The following is a 23,481-nucleotide window of genomic DNA, read 5'->3' as shown; positions in this document are numbered from 1 at the left end:
GTTCCCGTAACCCTCCTGTCCTCAACCTTCGTTAGTCACTGTCCTCACCCACCCAGCCCCTTCCCTGCTCCCATTCCAGCACTACACAGCCGTCATTCCACTACCACACCCAATCTTTCTCTCCTTTTCCACTCCTCCACCCCCCTTCTCACCTCTCCCCTGCCATCCGCCTAACCTGCAGCACTTCACTGTCCCCCATCCCCACCATACTATCCCTCCCCCTCCCTGCCCCAGCCTCCTCCTTTCCCCCACCCAGTCGCCACTCCCATCATGCACTGGTGCTGCTGCTTGCAGTGTGGTTTCAGATGGTGAGTAGCAACTTTCCTTCTCATAATATTGTTACATTCCATCCTGGATTTTCCATTGATAGTATAAGTGAGTATTTTTTTCCATCAAAGCAAAGTTGAAACTTTCCTAAATGAGTTTTTAGGCCATCTATAACTTATTTAATAAAATCTTTCAGCAGACTGAAGAAAAGAAAAGATCACAAGGGCCAGATGTTCATCACAGTTAAGAGAATGTAGCCATACACAAACAAAAAATAAAGTAGAAAAAACACACACACACACACACACACACACACACACACACACACACACAGAGAGAGAGAGAGAGAGAGAGAGAGAGAGAGAGAAGCATTACACTACTTACATTAAGAAAAGAAATACATTACTAACATTAATAGTGCACTGTGGAGGGCAGGCAGTTGACTTTGCAGGCAATAATATGTATGACAAAAAGCAAAACAGATTTTGATTAGTAGGAGATGCCTGATAAGTATGAAATGAAACTACATAGAAACGCAGATGTGTATACAAATATGACCAAACAAATACAGTAATACAAAAGAAGGTAATGCCGGCAAACACTGTGGAATGCTTCAGAAGGGAAAGGACAAACAATGGAAAAAGTTACAAAAGTAGAATAGGCAGCAAAGGAAGGTCACTGCAGCATGAGGCCAAGAAATGAGTAGGGATGGTGACAGAACAAAACAGGATACAGAAAAAACCAGTTAAAGAGAATACCAAGGAAGAAGTTACAGAGAAGAGAATAGGAAAGATCAAAATAAGAAAGTATAAAAAATTCTAAAACAATATGAAAAATGTAATAGAGCAATGAAAGAGAGCGGGAAGAAATGACAAATGCAAAATAGAAAAGATGGCATGGTAAGGGTAGGTCAATAAAGACAGAACGAAGAAATTAAATCGACGGGAATGAGTCTACCAAGTAAATTGTGGAATTGTGGAAAGTGTGTAAGAGTGTAAAGAAGTGGCAGAAACAATAACCCAGCAGGATCTTCTCTTATACGATCAGAAGTTCAGTGTTATGGCTACCTCAGTCAGGACAGAATTGTCAAATAAAGAAGAAATATGAAAGCAAGCATCACTCTACATCATTGATGTCAAAAGCAGAAATCAGCAAGGGAGTTTCAATGGCGCAGAATCATCAGTCTCTGTGAAATGTAGATGTCACAGAGAAACATTTCAGCTTGTGTCTGACATGTAATGAAGACGGTTCATACAAAACTAGTGCATAGAAAACTAGTGGATATCAGAAAGTTATAGGCAAGAATGAGGAGGTACTAGACCATTCGGGATGTCTCTGTCTTATCTGCATGTGTCTAAAACTAAAAACTAAACTCCGTCCAAACAGGCTACAAAAGCCCAATGGTACTGACCGGCTGCCGTGTCATCCTCAGCCCACAGGAGTCACTCGATGTGGACATGGAGGGGCATGTGGTCAGCACACCACTCTCCCTGCCATATGTCAGTTTACGAGACAGGAGCCACTAGTTCTCAATCGAGTAGCTCCTCAGTTTGCCTAACAAGGGCCGAGTTCAGCCCGCTTGCCAACTGCACTCAGCAGACCCGATGGTCACCCATCCAAGTGCTGGCCCAGTCCGACAGAACCTAACCTCAGTGATAAGACAGAAACTGGTGTTACCACTGTGGGAAAGACGTTGACATCTGCATGTGTCTAGCAAATCATAAAGCTGCACTCTCAGTTTTGACTTTATCCAAAAGAACAACACAGGTGTGTTTCAATGATTCTATGCCATCTGCAGGAAGCTAAACTGTGGCATGCAAGGAACAGTCTTCTTTTTGCAAAAGCCACACATTCCTCTTGCTAGGGCTGGGCAATGAATTTGGTTAACTGGTGAATAGGCTGCAGATTTTGACTAGTGTGTTACCCTTGTTTTTAACCAATTTTATCATACAAGGCAAATAAGCTATTTATTGGATGAAAGGCAGTGTGGCAGACATCGGACGTTGTGTGTTCTAATTAGCTTTACACGTCATACGGAGAAAATGATAGACTGATATTTATACAGTTTAATAAATCCTTCTTGCAAAATTACTTTATGTGAAAATACGACTGTTACACTTATAATCAGAAAACAAATTAATTTTAGATATGCCAAAACACACATGTGCATGTGCCCCCTCCCCCCCCCCCTCCCCCCCCCCCCCCCACAACACACACACACACACACACACACACACACACACACTGTGATACCTTAAGTATTTCAAATGTCTAAGACGAAATTATGGAGTAAAAACATTTTTAAAATTACGTTTTTCTAATGTTCTTACAGTGAACTGAATGATGCACCATCCATAGTTTTGAGCTTCACTTAACAACAGAGTGCTTCACCAAGCAAAGACATTCTTGATTAACAGTGTATTGCTCTTCACTATCAAGCACAGTAGAATTGAAGTATGTGTTGCTCAGATACATTGGCAGATACACTGAAGTTCATTTCACTTATGCTATTTGCAAAATATTTACAAGGGTTTGTATTAACTGAAGGAGAATGTCACCAAATTCATAAAAAGCAGCAGAACTAATTGAAAACTTTCTGGAATAAAAATAAACTGCATAGCTCCATTTTAAAATGAATTTGGTATATGCATCTCAGTGATTAATAAAGTTACAAAAACACACTAGTCATTATATTTTATGCCTATTGTAACTACTCGTTAAAGCGACAATATTTTTATCAATATCTTCCACATAATGAAAAGTGTCTACAGTGAAAGTGATTCCTCATCATTTAATTAAGATTTGAGGAAGCAACACCACCTTGAGACAATGTTAGGGCTGTTTGAGTTCCGTCACTGCCTTTCAACTGGAAGAAGTTGGAGATTGATTGAAGCAGCATGAAACTTCTGCTTCCAGGAAAACCTCTACATAACTAGTTCTTCCTCAGACTCTAATGGTCACATGAATCCTGTTGCTAGGGAGCTAATGTGGTGATCTGTGGTGTCACTGTACACAACATGTGATCCTGAAGGCAATCCAAACAGTAACTGCTATGTTACAGTGGCTTCAAAGCTTGGGGTACTGACCCATGCCAAACTTCTCTAGGAATATGTTTGCTACATGTTTCTCATGTAACTATTAGTGATATTCTAACTACAAGCAGTAGCAGAAATGGCTTTGACACCATCAGCATAAACACCTCTCTCAAAAGGCTGTTCACTACATTTGTGTGAAGATTATGGCATCAATGGATTCACTGCAGCATTGGTGACATACGGAAAAGTTTGTCATTTCAGACTATACATTTTGTGAAACCAAGCTGTAAAGCTACACTGTTCACAGGACAAGTTTGAAGAATGCTGAATGAAAAGAATCACATTAGCGTCCTGTGTATGTGACAGTGTGAGAAGCCATAATTCCAGTCTTACAAGGCACAGATGTGTGATTTATTTACAGGGAAAACTCAGTGACATAGTGCAATACATCACTTTGTTGAAGTGGTGTGTTTCACAAGCATTTCTGAACTGATGAATGATGATCGCCACTATAAAAAGTTTATTTTCATGATGAATTAGTGTAATCTACTGTTTGGATGTACATTTTATTTATGTGCATGAATCACAGAATGGATGGACGCAGTATACCTGCAAGCCAGGATGATGATAGACATCATACCACTTTCATTGTATCTGCTGGTTGGGTGGTTTATCCTGTGTCGTCAGGTCTGCCTTGGAGGCAGGGTGCGAACCAAGGAGGAAGAGCAACTGTGACAATGCCTATGACATCATGAGAATGTTATGTAGTGACCCAACTGATCCTTATCAATGTAACTGTGATGTTCTGAATAAGAAGCAATTTCATAATCCCTGATCTTTGTAAACAAGAGTACAATATAACTTTATAATGTCTGGTCATTGTAAACACGAGTGCAATATACAATAAGTTGTATACGAGAGCATCTTATTTTGGACTGTACTCTTAACTTCCAGCAGTAACTGCAGCACTTTGAGACACAACATCCTATTAGAAGATATTAGCAAGTGTGCAGAAATAATAAGATGAGCAGGCCTGAATAACAGGAAGTCTAGCTCGCGATTAGATTTCACTTTGCCCATTTGCAATTGTGTACTAAGGATCTGCATCCACTTGAAATTGATTGTAGGGTGGATTTCTGTCAAGTAACTCAGCTCACTGTTGTCACTGCCTAGTATTCAAGAATAGGTCATATCAATGTCAGTAACCTTCTGGGTCAACTGTCAATTGTATCTAGATGTAATTCCTACTTTTTTGAGTAGTTGAGGATACAATATACATGCAAAATTAAGCCATGTCTTGCTGAAGGAGTGTGTAAAGTTGTTCTGTGAAGAGAAAAATTTAATAAAAGCAACTGACTGCAAGCTGTAGGTTTATAACCAACTAAAAATGTTGACATGTTTGATACACTTCAGATCTTCCTTGTGAAAATCGCTACAGTCCCAAATATTAAAAAGAAATATTCTTGCAGAAACTTAACAGTGCAATGTTACAGCTAATTTACATGCTGTGTTTGCATGGATAAAGCAGCAAGAATTAGACTTATGTACTGAGTCTCAGATGTTGATGGAGTGACAGTATGATGCACACATTCTTTCAATTGTTGTGCCCCATGTGTTAGGCAAGGAGAAGTTTTTGAGAGGAGGGCTAAATTTACTGAAGACACAGAGAAACTTATCTACACGTTAAAATGAACTGCCCTGTGTAAATACCTTGGCAGCATAATGAAAGTGATGATGGAGACACAAAGGAACACAGCTGTACACATGATTGAGTCACTGACAAATGTGATAGAAGAAATAACACAGTTAAAAATTCAGCATATAAAAATGGCTGGAATGGATAGCTGACAATAAACTGGACTAGATTTTTAATGAAATATGCCGAAATATAAACTTTTCCATCATATTAAGCTAATGAAAGATGTTCTAGACATTGCGTCCCAATTGGCCCTTGGGATTGCCAGCCATCACACAGAATACTTTGAGGAGAGGACACTTCAAATCGCCCACCTCAAACCCAAGTATTTCTACTGCTACACCAATGACACATTTGTGGTATGGCAACACGGTATATGAAATCTGGATGAGTAACTGGACTACCTACACTGCAACCAATAAAACATAACTTGAAAAAGAAAAAAATTGGAATTGACAATTTGCTTTCCTGAACATATTCTTAACGAAGAAGGCAGAAGACCCACATGGACCTATACCTGCATCCAATAAGTTGTCATTGTACAACACAGCAGCAAATAACACTAACTATCTATGTTCACAGGTGCCACCTGTGATAAGGATAGTCTCCCAGTAGAGCGAATGCACATTTGCATCATAGTTTCATTGAGATTTGGCATAAAGCTAAAGTATATGAAAAAGGATCTATTTTCAGGAAATTCCTTTGCTGATGAGGTAAACAAAATCATCCCAGACAGAGAACCTGGAAACAAAGGGACAAACATTTGGCTGCAGTATATTGTATGCCTTAACATTTATGTTATGTACCTTAAAAAGGTAGTCTGAATAACAGAGGCCCAAAAACTTAAATGTGCTCTCCTAAACTTACATAAAGAGACAGAGTATTTAAATAGTCAATTATGAACCTATGAGTATGTCACTCAAAAATTGCAAAATTATTGGTGCCAAAAATATGTATGCAACTTTTTGCATGCATGCCCATGTCAAACATTTTATATTCTAATACTTAAAAGTAATATTAGCAGCCAGGTTGAGTTTTGTGACATGCATTGTTTATGGTAGCTAGGCCTTCTTTACATGGGTCTATTATTTAAGTTCTTTGTGTCAAAAGGAAAAGTCAATCTGGAAAACTTCAAATTACAGGGACAAGTCTGACCAGTGCTTACCTTTAGGAGACAAAATTTGTATTACTGCTGATAGACACATATACAAGCACACAACACTATCATAGCTCTTCAGACTACTGCCATGAGCTGTGCTGCATGCGATGTGGCATAGAGGCATTGGCTGGTGTGTTGGGATCATCAGTTCAAACCCGACTAGCAGCAATTATTCATAATTTAATATTTATCATTTCTGGAAGGTTCTCAAAATTTCTCATGTTTGTAATGTTTGCATATTTTGGAATATTCAATGTATGTAAATGTAGTAGCACACACTGCCCAGATTTCAGTTCTATTATGCCTCTATGTTAGTTTTTCTAATAAATGTACTTTTAGTGCTAAGTGTTGTACTTCAGTGACAACCCTGATTTTGGATTTGGACTTGACTGTGGTTATGGCATGATATTGTTTGGGGGTGCTTCAGAACATCAACATCTACAGTAGGTACAGCGAAAGCAGTTGCCTAAACTGAGAGCAACCAGAATATAAGCAGTGCCTCATTCCCAAAGTCTGTATATTCAGGAGACTAATGGGTTTCCAAACTGCAGTGTTTTGTGGAGACACTTGTCAGGATCCAACAAAATGGCTGAAAGGAATCGATAAAGTCACTAAATATAACATGTGGGATGAGAAGACCTGTTTGGCAAATGTTACGTTGACAGCACATCCCAAAAGTGGTTTGAGAACAATGAAAAGAAGCTCAATAGTAGGGACAAATTTCAGGCCTATGAAGAAAATATTAGATCAGCAGCAAGTAATGTTTTAGCTCTATGCCACATTGTGAATTTGAATAAGAAATAAGCCAACAAAATATTACAGTTCATGAAAGGAATTGCATAAGACCTGCACCAAGCTCTTATGGAAAAGGATGTTACAACAGCAGAGGGTGTTAGCAAATCACGGAAATGCAACAGAAAAGAGTCGGACAAAAGAGGTATGACCGACTGCTGAATGTGGTCCCTGTGGCAGTTGTGGAAGACAACCATGCCCTCAACTCTCTCATACACCAGATATTAAAAGAAGAGACACAGCAGTTTATGGCAGTCATTATTATCAGACTGAGTAAGCAAGAGAGAGCAACCATGAATATTGAGCCCATATGTCAGTAAGTAATAGAGAATACTGAGAAGAGTTATCTTAATCGTTACCACCAATCTTCGCCATCAGTCAAACACACAAGGAAGAATCGACTGGGCCAACTCAGACTTATGCCGCAGCTGTCAAATGACAGCCCAGCATCTGACAAATACAGGTACAACCAACTCCTCTGCCAAGTATAATGCCCCCGCAGATAAACTGTGGATGCCCTGGACATGTTGTATGGTACTACAAAGAAAGGAGATGAGTATTCAATAACTGCTTTGCTGTGAAGCATCAACCATCACAACTTTTCCATTCACACCAGTCAGCTGCAGACAATCATAGATGATCTATGGGACAAAGCCCATCACCATACCGTGGATGAGGTCACTCCCCAACACAGGAAAACTAAGAGTGGTGACCATCTAGGGAGGTGAGGCACAAACAAAAATTCTACATGGACAAAAGTCACCAAGATAACTGCAGTGACATCATTATCATCATCATTGGCCAAAAGGGACTTTCTTTTCAGTAATGTCAAAAGCTTATTGTCACCAGCAAAGATGGCTATGTTTAATGGTATGAAATCAAAAGTGCTGAAAGTCACATATGGGAAATATGTCCAATCAATCATGTACTACAAGAATAACTATCAATGGCTGAACACAGCCCTTCAAATTTGTCATTTTAACAGCATGAAGTCATAATGTTATTATTGGATGGGATCTCTTGCAGGCATAAAAAGCAATCATAGACTGTGGAAAATCAGGGATCCAGATTGACAAAGCTATTCCAACAATCATGCAAAACACACTGGGCAGCTGTTTGCAAATGAAGAAGTTGTTGTCCCACCGTCATCAATGAGATGAGTCCCAGCTGTCGAACTAGATGCTCAGCTAAAACAGTGGAGCGTCTGCCAATTGTGGAAAGCTTCCCAGGCTCACAAAGGAAATTTAAATGCCAGCGACAATCATAAGCATTGCAGGTGGTCAGGGAGGATTTTGGGCCACTAATTGTGGAAGGACAGCTTATTGCCATCGATGAAGAATCATGCTCCGCTACCAATAAAGACAACATAGAGAAGGAAGTTTCTGTCAAACTGCCAATAGGATCTGGCCTTGATGAGAAACATTGCTAGCGTGTGCTAGGCATTCTGCACCAATTTTCAAATGCTTTCAATGCCAGAGTGAAGAAAAGACAATGGTAAAACACCGTATCAACACTGGAGTTCATCAGCCAGTTTACCTGCACTTAGATGGCATGTCACCAGCTAAACAATGGATAATCCATGAGGGAGCAGAGACGATGCTCCACGATGACACTGTTTAACCCTCTGAGAGCCCTTACTCCTCTCCTGCAGTCTTTGTGAAGAAGAAATATGGCACTTGACATTTTCATATCAGTTACTGATGACAGGACAAAATCACAGAAAAAGATGTCTATCCATTGCTGCACACTGATGATACTCTAAACTGCTCAAAACGAGGAAATATTTCTCAACTACGAGAAAGTGGATAGGGTACTGGCACATCAATGAGAGGAAGCTAACTGGCAAAATACTGCTATCTTAACTCCTAATGGTCTCTATGAGTTCAAAGTTATGTTGATATGTAATGCCCTAGCCAGAACTTATGATAGACAACCTGCTTTGATAAATTAAATAAATGGACGGCATGTCTTTGCTACTTGGATGACATCGTCGTTTTTTCAGAGACATTTGAATAATGTCTAAGCTACCTGACAACTGTGTCAAAGTGTGGCCAGATGGCAGGACTCCATCTGAATCTGAAAAAATGCTCTTCTTCATGAAAGAACTAAAACTCTTGGGAGCATCTAGAGAATGGTGATGGAGTCTGTCCCAGTCCAGAGAAAATATGAGCAGCCAAAGATTTTCCGAGTCTTTGACAAATTCGTGCAGTCAGAAGTTCAGTTAGAATGTGCTTTTACTATCAGTGATTCATACAGGACTCCTGTACCAATGCTCGTCTCTTGGGGAAACTACTGCAGGGAGAGGACAAATTTTCCTGGAACGAACTGCAAGATAGAAGGCACTAGCATCGTTTCCAATTCTAGCGCAGTATGACAAGAATGTTGAGACAGAACTTCACACTGATACTGGTGGTTAGCGGATAGGTGTAGTTCCAGTAAAAATTAGGAAGGTGCTGAAAAGGTGATAACCTATGGTTCCAGAGTACTCTCCAAGTCCAAGATGAACTACCTTATAACAAAGAAAGAGTGTCCTGCAGTTGTCTGGGTCATCAATGTGTACTTAGCAAACCATTCACCTACGTAACGAGTCACCATTTTACATGCTGGCTGACTAGCCTGAAGGATCTGTTGGGTCAACTGGTGAGATGGGCACTGAGCTTCAGGAGAATGTCACAACGGTGTGTAAAAATGGACACCAACACAAGGACGCCAAATGCCTTTCAAGGAATCGTTTGGCAGAGCATGGAAGTGTGGACCATATCTCAGTCATCATTGCATTAAATGACATTGCTGCTGAGCAGAGAGAAAATCTAGCATTGCTGGAAGCCAAAGAAGATGTGAAGAAATGAGAAATCAACCAAAAGAGGATTCCAGTTAATAAATGGAACAGTGTGTAAGAGCTAACCTGAGATTTGTGATGACTCTGTACAGGATCAGATGCACATACTGCTGGACAGGTCTCTACTGATCCGTTACACTATGTAAGCCACTGTAAGGAATGCCAGTGAAGGAAGCATATATGCAATTGCCTCCAAGGCACATGGTGTCATTTCCACCTGCAGCAGTGCCATTCCACTGAAATGGAATTGATTTGTTGGGGAGATTTCCAAAGTTGACAAATGGAAATCAATGGATAATAGCCTCAACTGACTACCTCACATGCTCTGCTGTCAATAAAGCTGTGTCAACTGTCAAAGCTCCAGAAATATAAAGGTTGCTTGTAGAAGACATAATTTTGAAGCCAGAAGCACCCAGCGCTCTATTCAAGACTAATATCGGAGGTAATTTCATGTTGCATCACCCACAGCACTACAACTGCTTACCACCCACAGACAAATGGCTTCAAAGAACACTTCAGTAAGATGTTGGCAGATGTGCTCTCAATGTACACTGACGTCGACATAGACACTGGGATACAATATTGCCCATCGTGGCATTCACATACACTCAGTCACATTAACGTGCCCACCTGCCAAAAGCTTGGATAATCACCTTTTGCAGGTTCTAGAAGGTACCAACAGAGATGCAGATCCCTGCTGACTCCAGAACTGTGGCCAGCTGCACTTGGTTTCTTGGTACAGGATCCACAGAGTTAACAGTCCGATCGAGGTGGTGTCACAGATTCAGGATGGGTTTAAATCCTGGGAGTCTGGTAGCCAGGGGAGGACAGTAAACTAATCCTGGTCCTCTTTGAACCATACACACACACACACACACACACACACACACACACACACACACACACACACACACACAGCGAGGTGTTTGACACTATGCACTGTCCTACTTGTTGATGCCATCATGACAAGAAAAAAACAAATTGCATGTACAGGTGAATATGGTTCTCAATGGAAGATCCATTTTGCCTTCCAGATTGACAATACTGCCCAGAGAATGCCACAAAATTATTCCACAGATCATGATATACCTTTCTCTAGTCGGGACCATTCTGGCAATTGTTGCTGGATGTTCGCTTTCAGACTTTTCACGCCTTATGCACCAAAGGCTGCCTCTCCGATGGAACGTAAAAAGTGATTCACCAGAAAAGTCGCCTGTCATCAATCATCGGACATCCAATTGTAGTATTGTCATGCATTTCCAGCCTTCATCACTGATGAACAGCATTCAGCACAAATGCATGAACTAGATGGGGGGCCACGCAATGTTAACCGAACAGTTGTTGAGGAGGCACTGTTGGTAGTCCCTTGGTTCACCTGGCCAGTCAGCTGCTCAACAGTTGCATGTCTATTCATTTGTACACAACTCCACAGCCGTAGTTCAGCCCTGTCATCCATTGCCTGTGGTGCACCACAGTTGCCTCAGCACCAGTTTTGGATAGCACCATTTTTCCAGGCATGGTATACTTTAACCACAGTGGCGTGCTACCAATTTACAAATTTAGCCATTTTTGAAATGCTTACACCATTGGCCTGAAAGCCAATGATCATGCCCTTTTGGACGTCACATAAATTGCTCCTTTTCCACATTACAAGAATGCCTGCACTGTTTTCCATGTCTGCCAGATATTGTTTATATACCCTCCACTGCTACTCCTGCCACACTGTCATCAAACATAAATTGTGGTCACATTAATGTGACTGGATTGTGTACAACACATTGAAACAAGATACTATGGGTTTCACACAGTTCTTTCTGCTTCATTGTCGTCAGGCTGGAATGGTAATGGATACATTATTCTCAACTCAACAGGATGACACTCAGGACGATTACAACAGAAGCAAAGAAGGAAGACAGCTGGTTGACATATGAACCACAGATGGCTGCAGGAATGACCAAGAGTGCCGCTGCCAAGCAGTGGCCAATGACATACAGCCTTGACAGACTTGGTATGAATTTTTACACCTGTGCAGAAAGTGGGATCAGAAATATTGTTGAAGTGTACCATACTGCATCCTTCGTTGCTTGTCAGGTGTCACATATGAAGTCAATGATTATGACCTTCATCAAAAAGACAATAGTTCAGAGACATCATCCATGTCCTTTGTATGAAGTCCCATCCCAGTCCCGATGAACAGACTGGCAATGGAGGCTTCTCACTGAAGGAAATGGAAGACCTGCTTGGCATTTGCAAAGTTTCTACAGGAGGGACCACCAGGGCTGGTTTAAGGCCCCAGCAACTCAAGCCACCATTTGGGGTGATAAGCTGCAAGGCATGCCAGAGTTTTAACAATTGTAATATTTATATACAGGATGAATCAAAATTAATAGCGGCCATTGGAGTGACAACTGAGTGGGGCACCCAAGTGCAAGATTTGGATATGGTGTGCATCACAATTAATAGAAAAACCTGATGCAGGTGAAAGTGTACAAGGGAAAAGTGGGGTAGGGGCATGGGACACCAAACGATAAGTCGCTTGTGTGGAAAAATGTTTCTGATCCGGCTCTGGGGGCCACCTTCTATGCTTGTCATGATGGAGAGATGTCACAACACAACAAGAACATGACTCTCTACCAATGCTGTTGTACAGAGGACCACTGCCGTGATCTAAACACAGGGTACTGTAGTTTTCTCAAATGAGAACTTGTTTGTATATTCCGGAATATTTGATGTTTTGTATAGATAGTGGCACTGTGTCCAGGAGCGAGTCCTGTCTGTAGGCTGGTATCTGTAATCACCCTGTTGCATTTTAATGATCACCGTGCTTTTGGATTTGAATGATTATGGCATGGCACTATTAGTTCCTTACTTGGAGAGCAGAGAGAGATAGCTTGGGGAAGCTTAAAAAGAAAGGCAGGTCACTAAAGACTCTAGGATTAGAGGTACATTAATATGTGTCTAGCAGCAGTACTATTACATTCTTTCACACATATATAGTAGATTACACAAGCTTTGTGGATCATGTGTTCACAATGTGTACTTCTTAAGGATTTCACCTACCATGCACTGTGTAAAAATGTATATTTTGTTTCTGTGTAGAAAGTTTATCATGTACAATGTTCTCTTAGTTACTGATATTAGGTAATGAATGTGATACTGTAATTTCTGTTAAATATTTCTGTCACTCAAGTGCAATTTTTTGTAAATTCAGTCAGCTCATTCCTATTTTAGATGTGCTAAATGAAACTATGACCTGGGACTACATCCCCATTATTTAAAAAAGTATACTTGGAGACAACGCTTCAGAAGATGATAAGCCTGAGAATCTCAGTATAAGTATTAAGCACTGGATGAACTGCATATAAACCATTTTCTTCTGTAGCGTAGCTGAAACAACCTTGGCAGCATGTGGGTGGGTGTTTGGACCTGATGGTGTGCTTTTATTTTTGCACAGTGTCCGTGTACAGGTGTGCTTTCATTGTGGAGCCATGTTCCAGAAAATCTAGGAACTGCAGCCATCATTATAACTTTCCCAGAAAAGGTGTGCAAATGTTGCAGAAAGTCAACAAGCACCAAGCCTTTATAGTCAAAGGAAAAGGTAATCATGACTTTTCTGGAGTTGGTGTGCATGGTTTTGGATTTCTTTGGTGGGGATGAATCCATGTGCTTCCATTGTCAACTCTGTTGCTTGCTCTCCAACTCAAAATGATGAAATCATGTTTCATCTCCCATGACAATACGGAACGGGTAACACACTTCTTCATCATGATATTGTTCCAGGTGCTGCAGCAATGTTGATATTTTGTTCAATTTCTCTTCCTTGAGGCCGTGGGGAATCCACTACACACAAATTTTGCAGATCTTCAAACGCTCTGTCATGATGGCATGAGTCGTACTGTGACTGATGTCAAACAGGAGATGAATGTCTTCCACCATCCGTTGTCAGTCACGTCCTATGGCAGCATACACAGCGGCAATGACATGAGGAATAACAACACAATGAGCTTGTCCTGGCCGACTGCTATCTTTTAATGACACCCAACCTTCTCTTGAGCATGCCTCACAGACAGTGGTATTATACCGGTTGATCTGGGAGGCCCCTCTCAGGGAGCACAGCAGTCATCCCACATGCACCCAGGCACTATATCCAAATCTCAACTGACTGCCGAAGTGGAATGTGACAGTACACCATCCTGTTGAAGAAACATTTTTCTGTGTATGTGGACAAGAATGCCTTCCATCAGTATGGGCAATTCCAATTGCAAAAATTGTAAACAATCGCGTTCATTTAAGTGGGGAGGTGGAATGAAAGCTCCTGCCCAGACATTAACTGAAAACATTTCCTGGTAACATAAAAAAGCTTATACAATAAGGAAAATAAGCTCCTCATCTAATGTACTTACTTCTACAGATGTGCTACACACAACAGAAAGTCACCTAAAAGTCACTGAGGTTGAACAGATGCTCCTAGGTGGATACAAGTTAGTATCACATTATTGTAGGTCTAATATGAGGAAAGGGGGAAGGACTATTTATACAAATAGTGGAATAAAATCACAGGTTCTATACCTCAGTGAATACTGCATAGAACACCTATTTGGGTACTGTGTTGCAACAATAGACTTGGAAATGCATAAAAGATGACAGTTCTGATGGTCTATATGCTGCCAACAGCAGATGTTTTATACTGCGTTAAGCATTTATAGGAGTTATTAATAGGACTTGGTAGAATTACTGGGAAATGATAGTTCGTAGAGATCTCAATGCAGACTTCATCTTGTATAGTTCTCATCGAGGACACCTAGAATTAAGATGTCCAGCTTTGATTTGACAAGTATAGCTGCATTTCCAACAGGAACAGAAGAACATAGTGCAACAACAATTCATAACTTATTTCTACATCCATATGTCTTCAGTGAAAAAGATATGCCCCCCATAATAAATGGTCTATCTGGCCATTACAATCAAATGACAGCAATAACACACTCCCACCAACTAGGTTTAACTAAGAAAGGAAAAGAAGAATTTTGACGAAGTGTAAATGCTATGTTAGTTACACTATTCAGAAAGAATTTACAGGGCAAAAGATGGGAGGAAATTCACCAAGGACACTGCAGATGAGCAACTTAATTCTTTCCAAAAAAATTCTTATAACATTATGAATCCAGTTTTCCTTTACAATTGGCCAGGAAAGTTTACAGTGGAAAAATGGATGGCTATCATCTGGTATCAAAATATCTTGTGCTACAAAGAGACAGCTTTATTTAACGCAAATGACTAGCTCTAATCATGACTTAAAAAATCCCCTATAAGCAGTATTGCATTATTCTTCAGCACATCACCAAAAAGGGAAGAAACCATATATTGCAATACATACTCCACCACCTGACACCAGTTATACCACCTCATCTTAATAGAGAGATCCAAAAATCATTAGTTCATTAAAAAGTAGTAAGTCTTCTTGGTTATGATAGTATCTCAGCCAAAGTACTCTAATCTTGGGCTGACTTGGTAATATAATAAATCAATTAGTCAAACAGTTTTTCATGAAACTCTGAAGTACACAGTAGGACAAAAGTGGAGATAAGCAACTGACAAATTATACAGTGATCTTACTCCTTCCTTTATTCTCAAATTTTTTAAGAAAGTAGTTTACAATAGAATACTGAAACATCTTTGTGAGAATGATCTTCTAATAACATTTCAGTTTGGCTTTTGCAAAGGATAAATATCGAAAATGCACTATGTGACCTCACAAACTCAATTCTTTCTAGAAGCACAAAAATTACCCTTTTGGAATTGAATTTTCTGTGATCTTGTCAAAACCTTTGACAGCCTAGATCATAAAATTCTGAAGGGAAACTAAAATTTTATGGCCTTAAAGGTGTTCCTCTTGCCTGGTTGAAGTCATGTCTTAACCATAGAAGACATATGGCCGCAGTAGCAAATGATATAGCAGGAATATGATTATATTCAGAGTGGGGAAGCATCAAATATTGTGTGTTTCAAGTTCAATGCTTGGCATGCTCCTGTTCTTGGTGTTGTGGTGCCCTTTCGCCACACATATGCCTTAACAGTTCTGTACGTCCCTATTTCACTATGGCCATCTGCTAAGACAGCAAATTACTTCCTTTGTGTATTAACTTCTGTTCCAAGCTGTCAACCCTACCATGTGACCAAATACCTACATACTACAGTTGCAGGACAACAGCTTGGTTCCCAAGAAGGCTTCCACTGACCTAGCTTCGCTCTGAGTCTTTACTTTCTCCTTGCAGTGTCAACATTGGCTTATGCTCTGCACCCAAGTCACAACTAACACAACATGTGATTGTGTGCCTTATACTGAGATGCTTATCATGAAGTTTTAAGACACACCCACACCGTCTCTAGATCTGCTACACAGCCAGGCATGTAAACCAATGTTTTACATCCCATCTTTGGGAAGAGATGATTAATTACATGCCTTACATAAAAAATATCAGTGTCATGCCGGAGATACTCAGGGACGAGGTTGTGTCTTTGTTCAATGTTATGCCTTATTTCACAATTAGTTTTGTAAGTAGGTAAATATTCCTAAAATGGTGACATGCCAATGAACTCAGCCAACTTAATTTTCTATTTTGCCATGTTGTTGACCGCCTCATCCTGTTAGCACTTGTTTCAACTCCTGCACATGTGCACGGCACACTAGCAACTTCCGTTTACATGCTACAGACACTAGTGTGCTTCGCATCACAAGTTGTTTCTTTTGCACGTGTTTTATTATCTGTTGTGCAACCTAGCAACCATAGCTTCTACCACCAATCCCTTGCCGCACAGGGCTGCTGCTTCAGCACCACACGACATCATCGCCAAGCTGACTGTATGCCTCCTGGAACAGGAACGCTGCAACGCTGACCAGCAAGCACAACTCACTGTGATGTGACCTCTGTGCCCTAGCCCACGGTACCAAATTCCATGCTGATGTCCGCAGCAGCCCCTGCTTCTGTCACTGGTGCTGCCGCTGTTACTCTCAGCCTTGATGCACTGACACACGATCCCTTCATCCGGCCTTGTCATGGCTCACCTGCTGCCCTCTAAGCTGTGGGAGCCACTTCCGTGCTTTTCCTCAGCTGATGCCGTCCTCAGTGGTTGCAGCATCACCCAGACGCCGTCAAGTTTGCTATGGTGATCAGCCACCAAGAGGCAACATATGCAACTGAGGTTTGCGACATCATCTCATCGCCTCCAGCTGCCGACCACTATGAGACACTCTGATGCCACTTCATGATGCAACTCATGTCATCAGAAATGCATCATGTCCCTGTCCTCTTTTCCCTCGAGCAGTTTGGGAACCAGTAATTCTCGCAATTCCTAAGCCACCTCTGAAGCCTGACAGACATACCTACGGTCTCCGACGGCTTCTATATAACATTTGGCTGGCTCACCTCCCAGCCCTGACTTCTATATAACATTTGGCTGGCTTACCTACCAGTTCCGATAAAAACAGCTGTGGCATCACATGCCAACCTTCCCCTCATCGATGCTGCCAGCCCCACTGACAAGGTCCATGAGACACTGGCCTCCCTGCCTGTGACTGCTACATGCCAGTGTCACCCTCACTCGGTACAGTCTGCTAGCTGTCACTCTCAAGCCACCCTGCCATAAGCTCCCCCTCACCATTCGATGGGCTGATAATAACATTACCACGTGCTTCCCTCACTGCCAGCCCACAGCACAGCACAGTGCCACACTACAGGACTGCAGGCAACAATGGCCTGCCTTGATTTAGCACGGTACTGTCTGCACAGCCCCTTCCATCAGCATGATGGCGGCTACTGCCGCCACTGCTCTAGCTGCCCTGCCGATAACCTCACAACACATCCGTCCTCTGTTGGTACCACAAGCATTTCGACTAGGATGCTGCAAGCCACAGGGAGCCCTGCTCTTGGCACCCAAAATGCCAATGGCCACCGGGGTTAGGGGTACAAGGCTTTTGCTCGGCATCCCGGTACCAGTTCATCCTGATGCCAACTCCAACACACCATTCCTTATCGGCAATGGTGACAAGTTGTTTATCTTACCGTACTGGCTTGTACAGGACCTTGCATCATCTCAGCCATCCTCCTGACAGCAGCGCAAAGCTCCACCATTGCCATCTATATCATACATTCCTGCGTCCTTGACCTCAGCCTGCAACAGGACCATCGCTGACATCAATGAGCCCACTACTGCAGAGGGGTTTCATGATGTTGCCAGCCAGCACCTCATTGGCAGCAATGACGGGAAAAATGTAAAACAGGTGGTGTGCTCTGGCCATAAACTGGCACCTAGCGCAATTTCCTGCTCCCACATGCCTGTCCAGTGAGCCTTGTGAGGCAGGCCATTGAACTGTTCACCACACTGATATCACCCCCGAACACCATCTTCAGCTGGCCACAGTCCTTACTACTGCAGAAACTCAAGATCGCGAAGGCTGTGTTTGTCGAACTGCTCGCCATCCGCGTGCTACTTCGAGAACCCTGCTGGCATCTGTCCTTCACCTTGCCAAGAAGGATAGCTCTTTGTGCCCATATGGCAATTACCAGAAGCTAAATGCCTGTACCATCCCAACCTTCCCAGGTACAAGAACTCACTGGTTGGGGCTACAATTTTCAGCACAAATGACGGTACCAAGGCTTTCACCCACATTTGGGCTGCACTCGAGGGCAGACTGCATATCATCAAGTTCTTTGGGCTCTATGAGAGCACCTTTATGACCTATGGCCTTGCATAATGCTGCCCAAACATGACAGCATTTCTTGGATAGTGTCTTGCTAGACTTGCCCTGCTGTTTCGCCTACTTGGACAACACTTTTGCTATGTCTGCGATGCCCAAGGAACACCGCGAGAACCTCTGCAGTATTTTTGAACACCTCCAGGATGCCAGGCACCATCATCAACCTCTGCAGTATTTTTGAACACCTACAGGATGCCAGGCACCATCATCAACACAGCAAAGTCATTCTTGCTGCCAGTGAGGCGGTATTCCTGGACCATGTCATCTCCACCAATGGCTAATATCCCCTGCTCGGCAAATGAAATACGCATGCCCAGAGACATTCAAGGACCTGTGTCGCTTCCTCAGCATGTTAAACTTCTTCCTCTGCCATCTGAGAGATGCTGTTGCTACACGGGAGCCACTCACCGCCACCCTCCATTGCACCAAAACAGAGGGCAATAGGGTGATACCACGGACGTCCCAAATGGCATACAGTTTCTCTGTTGACAAGAATGACAGTGTGGTGGCCTCTCACTGCACATCTGTCTCTGCAGTGCTGTAAATCCCTAGCTCGCTACAGATGTCCACTAAGGCAGTGAGATTCCTCCTTCGTGCATTTACTTCTGCTCCAAACTGTCAATCCTGCCATGGGATAAGATACTTGCTTCCTACAGTCACTGCCTACCAGTACAGGACAATTGCTCAGTTCATAGTGAGGCTTCTACTGACCTAACCTCACTCTGGAACCTCACCTTTTCCTCGCAGCGAGTGACTTTCTTCGGCATCTGTAAATTTTGAGACTATTTCATGTCTTTTGCAGTAGTTTAATCATTTAATAAATGTGTTGTTTCTTAACCATGTGTGGGCACTATTCTTTGTGCAGTGTCTACCACATCTTATTTTACAATTTCATAGTTAATTTTGTAGGTCAGGTAGGGACACATTCCTACTGTGTAGACTCTTCAAAAACTGTAATGTTTGCTGATGACACAAGTATATTAATAATAGGTCCAAACTTATCCATAGCAGACACAACCAGGAGAACAATGGAACAGGCTTTCAATTGATTCACAGTAAACACCTTAACCCTTAATATTGCAAAAATCCACATTATGCAATTCCAAACAAACAATAACAGCATTCGTGTACCAGAAGTAGAGCTCAATGGGAACGCACTGGATGAGACCCTATGTGTGAAGTTCATCGGTATCCAGATGGTTAATAAACTGGATGATTAAATTCTGCCTGCTTTGCACTCAGATGTCTCTCTCACTGCACTGACCTGCAAACAAGATTGCTGGCATACTTTATATACTTTCACTCACTCTGTTCTGTCCTATGGCACAATCTTCTGCAGCATTTACAGGTATGGTGAAAAAAGTGTTTATTCTATAGATGCAATAAGAACATTGTGTAAAAATGATAACCAAACATGGGATTAATAGTGTGCTTCCAGGTGTTCTGCCCAGTTGTTGTTTCCGTTTTATGCACAATATTTCAACGATCAACCCAGTCATCTTCTACAGGTGCTGTGAGTTCTGCTTTTATGTGTACTTGCTACTTGGGCTCCAACCAGTCTGGAGTATGTGTAACAGCAAAATTCACAGCACCTTAAGATGATGGCTGGGTCAGTTCTCGAAATATTGTGCATAAAATGGAAAGAACAGCTTGCTAGAACACCCACAAGCACATAACTAATCCAACGCGCTTAGAAAATTTGAGAGATCAGACCTAGGGAGTCTTACACTTACATGTTAATATACATACTCCCTAATGCTATTAGTAACAGGAGAGAATTTTTGATGCACCCTAAAACAGAATGAAGTAGGGAAATTCCACATTGTTGGGACGGTGGCACTGCCTTAACTCCCAACCCAAAAAGTTTGCCTGCCTTGGATTATCTGTTACTTCCAAAACTAAGATCTTTTGTGCATAGGGTGGCACGATACAGTTTTGCTTTCCAGCACTGCAAACAAGCCAACTGGTGACATTTTGCACATGAGCTGTTGCTCTGATGTTGGTTCCAGGCACTGTTTTGAAACACTGCTGTACCTCTCCATTAAATTTCAGTTCTTCACTTCCTTTACCAGCCTTTTTGGTTGAAAACTTGCTCAGTCCTCTCAGGTGATGGTCCACAGTCCTTAAAAATGTTCATCTCTGGTGGGGAAAAGTTCAGCAACCATCTTATCGTGCCCCAGCACTGCAGCCCACTGTTCTGCAACCACTGTGAATGTCAGCTAGGCTGCTGTTTCTATATCCATTCAGGTAACTCTACCAGCCACCAGTCAGCACTCATGCAGAGCTAGTTGCAAGAATTTCTGATGCCATGACAATCATTTGCAACATACCAGAAATTTTTTAGAGGGTGTGCCAATGACTTCTTACATGATGTCAACTTTGTAGTGATGCTTGAGTCAGGAATTATGAACATTTTCTGTACAAAAATTTGACTTGAAATAAAAGTGTGTCTAAAATTTGATTTCTGTTTGCTTTTTCATAGTATTAATTCGTACTTACTGATCATTGGAATAAAAATTCATTTATGCTTCCTACAGATTAGCAGGAACTGAAACATGTGATATACAGATTTCATTAACAACAACACTGCACCTTAACAATACCTCATGCTGATTACCTTACAGCAGAGCTGTTTCTAGACTGCAGCTTATTTCCACAAATTAATGGCATTATGGTACTTTTGGCATCATTTATTTAATAGTCAAGCTTTACCCAGTAACCAATACAGAAAATTTGCAGTGAACATAACCAGTAATGGACAGGAATTTAAAATTAGCCCATCTTTGACTATTTGGCTGTAGTGATTATTTTCAACTAACTTATTTAGTAATTGTACTTTTTAACATAACAAATACAAGCTGGGGGAAATTAATTGAAATGCAGATGGTTCTGGGAACTTATTATTGACTACAACTATCTCATGGTTGTAGCTCCACAACAGTGCATTTCCAGCCACCACTTATCTGAAAATGATTTTTAGATTTGATGTTCCCTAGCCTGCTCTGACCTTATTATTAGACTGTTTTTCTCCACTCTGTAGATAGATGCAATTCTCTGCCTAGACCTGATACAATATGAACTGCACAAACTGAAGCCAAATTAATGTGTAAATAATGTTCTTGAATTAATGCGAAAAATGTTTTAATATGAGGAAAAGGAAATACAAACTGAAAAATGTTTTGTAATGGAACAAAGGCCATATGCCATAGACTGTAACTGTCTGGGACATTGTGCCACGAAGAATACAATAAATAAATAATTTTAGTTGCTAAGAGTGAGAAAGTTTTCTATCATAAATGTAAAATTATATAGACTTTTCCACAGACTGTTGCACCCCACAGATGTATTACAATTATTTAATTTTTTCAACTTGTAATAAATTTCAATTTTTAATTGAAAGTTGTGCATTTACTAATACTTTCCATTTTTATTTATTTTAAAAAACTGATTCTTACTCCCAAGATAGTTAAATTTAAACTTCCCTCGAACTGCATGATAATGTATGTAGTATTTCCAACTTTCAAGTGTCAGTATAATCTATTAAAATGGAAAAAAAGATCATACAATGTGAATTTTCTACCACAGAGAGGCAATGTGTTTTAAATTACTTTGTGCTGAGTCAACTGTGGTAGATAATTTTCATAATTAGAAGTGAGAGAGCTTACTCTGTTTAAAAGACAACAAACCTTTAAATCAATTTTTTTCCTAGTCCCAAAACAAACACCACTGACAATGCAAAACAAGAATCTGGTAACAGAAAAGATTGTTTTTTCTGTTTTTTAAATATGTGAAAGAAGCAGATGTGCTGCAAAATACAGATAATTAGTGACTATTTAACTGTGAGTGATTTAATAATGCCATATTTTGATGAATATCACAGAATTAAAGCTCTTTAGTGAATAGCCATTAAAGAAGGTTATATTAAGTACAAAGTTTTTGAATCCTGTGCTGAAACAAATGTAGAAGATAATATTTTCAAAACAATGGTATAGAAATTTTAACGTAGTTCAATCTGGGGAAAAAATGGATTATATTTTACATCTTTCTTTATTTTTGGATTCATATGATATCCGCTACCCAGATAAAATTATCTCTCATTATTATTATTATTATTATTATTATTATTATTATTATTATTATTATTATGTATCACACTCTCCTTATGTTTGTGCTAATCTAGTGAGGTGGTTGACTGAGAAAATCTACCAAACCAAGAATAATGCTTCAGTTCCCTCACTGTAGTGTTGAATGTGTATGTGTGTGAGAATGCGCATGCACACATGAGAATGAGTGCAAAGCATGAACTAGCAGGTTACTACTGTTAATAGGGTGAGTCTGCCACCACTGCATTTTGGTACATCACAAGGTTATTGAGAATATTCAGCAAATGGTTCTGATAATGACAAAAGCTATAGGGAGAAACAATAACAAAGGTTTAACAGAAAATAACATTGTCAAAAAGACTAAACAAATATGGACATAGCTAATAATGCATGAAATTTCTATAGCATACACATGTGCAACTGCAACACACAATACTTTCACTTATAAACAAATGTTTCCATACCTTTAACGCCAAGTTCAGCTGCATACCTTTTCATACTTGGGTGATCGTTCATAACAATTGACTTCCATAGTTTACATAATGACTGTCTTATAGTCGATGGTAAATATTCATATAAACCATGATCTAACAGCACAAGTTCAGCCTTCCCATTCTTTCCTTTACGAACAAGGACTAAAACATGAGAAAATAATATACATTAATTTCTTAACTAAAACAGCATCAATCTTATTACAAATAAAAAAGAATAAGAAAGGAGCACTGAGTCATCTGATTAAAAACAAAAACAGAGTTCTATACCATGAGTGATTGTCTTTGATCATTACAATGCTGATCTTCTATCCATGATTTTCCATTTCACTGTGATATTT

General features: G+C 40.7%; 1 protein-coding gene across 3 annotated transcripts in view; it reads right to left on the bottom strand.

Moving 5' to 3' along the window:
- The window catches only part of LOC124796242 (uncharacterized aarF domain-containing protein kinase 5), a 173,349-nt gene that overhangs the window by 27,951 nt on the left and 121,917 nt on the right, over window positions 1-23,481 (bottom strand). For all 3 annotated transcript variants that reach the window (XM_047260332.1, XM_047260333.1, XM_047260334.1), the window contains exon 8: window positions 23,114-23,284. In XM_047260332.1, the coding sequence (XP_047116288.1) occupies window positions 23,114-23,284 (171 nt within the window). The remainder of the gene's footprint in view (window positions 1-23,113; window positions 23,285-23,481) is intronic.

This window comes from Schistocerca piceifrons, chromosome 4 (genome assembly GCF_021461385.2).
Source record: "Schistocerca piceifrons isolate TAMUIC-IGC-003096 chromosome 4, iqSchPice1.1, whole genome shotgun sequence".
Lineage (NCBI taxonomy): Eukaryota > Metazoa > Arthropoda > Insecta > Orthoptera > Acrididae > Schistocerca > Schistocerca piceifrons.
Note: the sequence above shows the minus strand (reverse complement) of the source record. Positions and strands in the feature narration are given on the sequence as shown.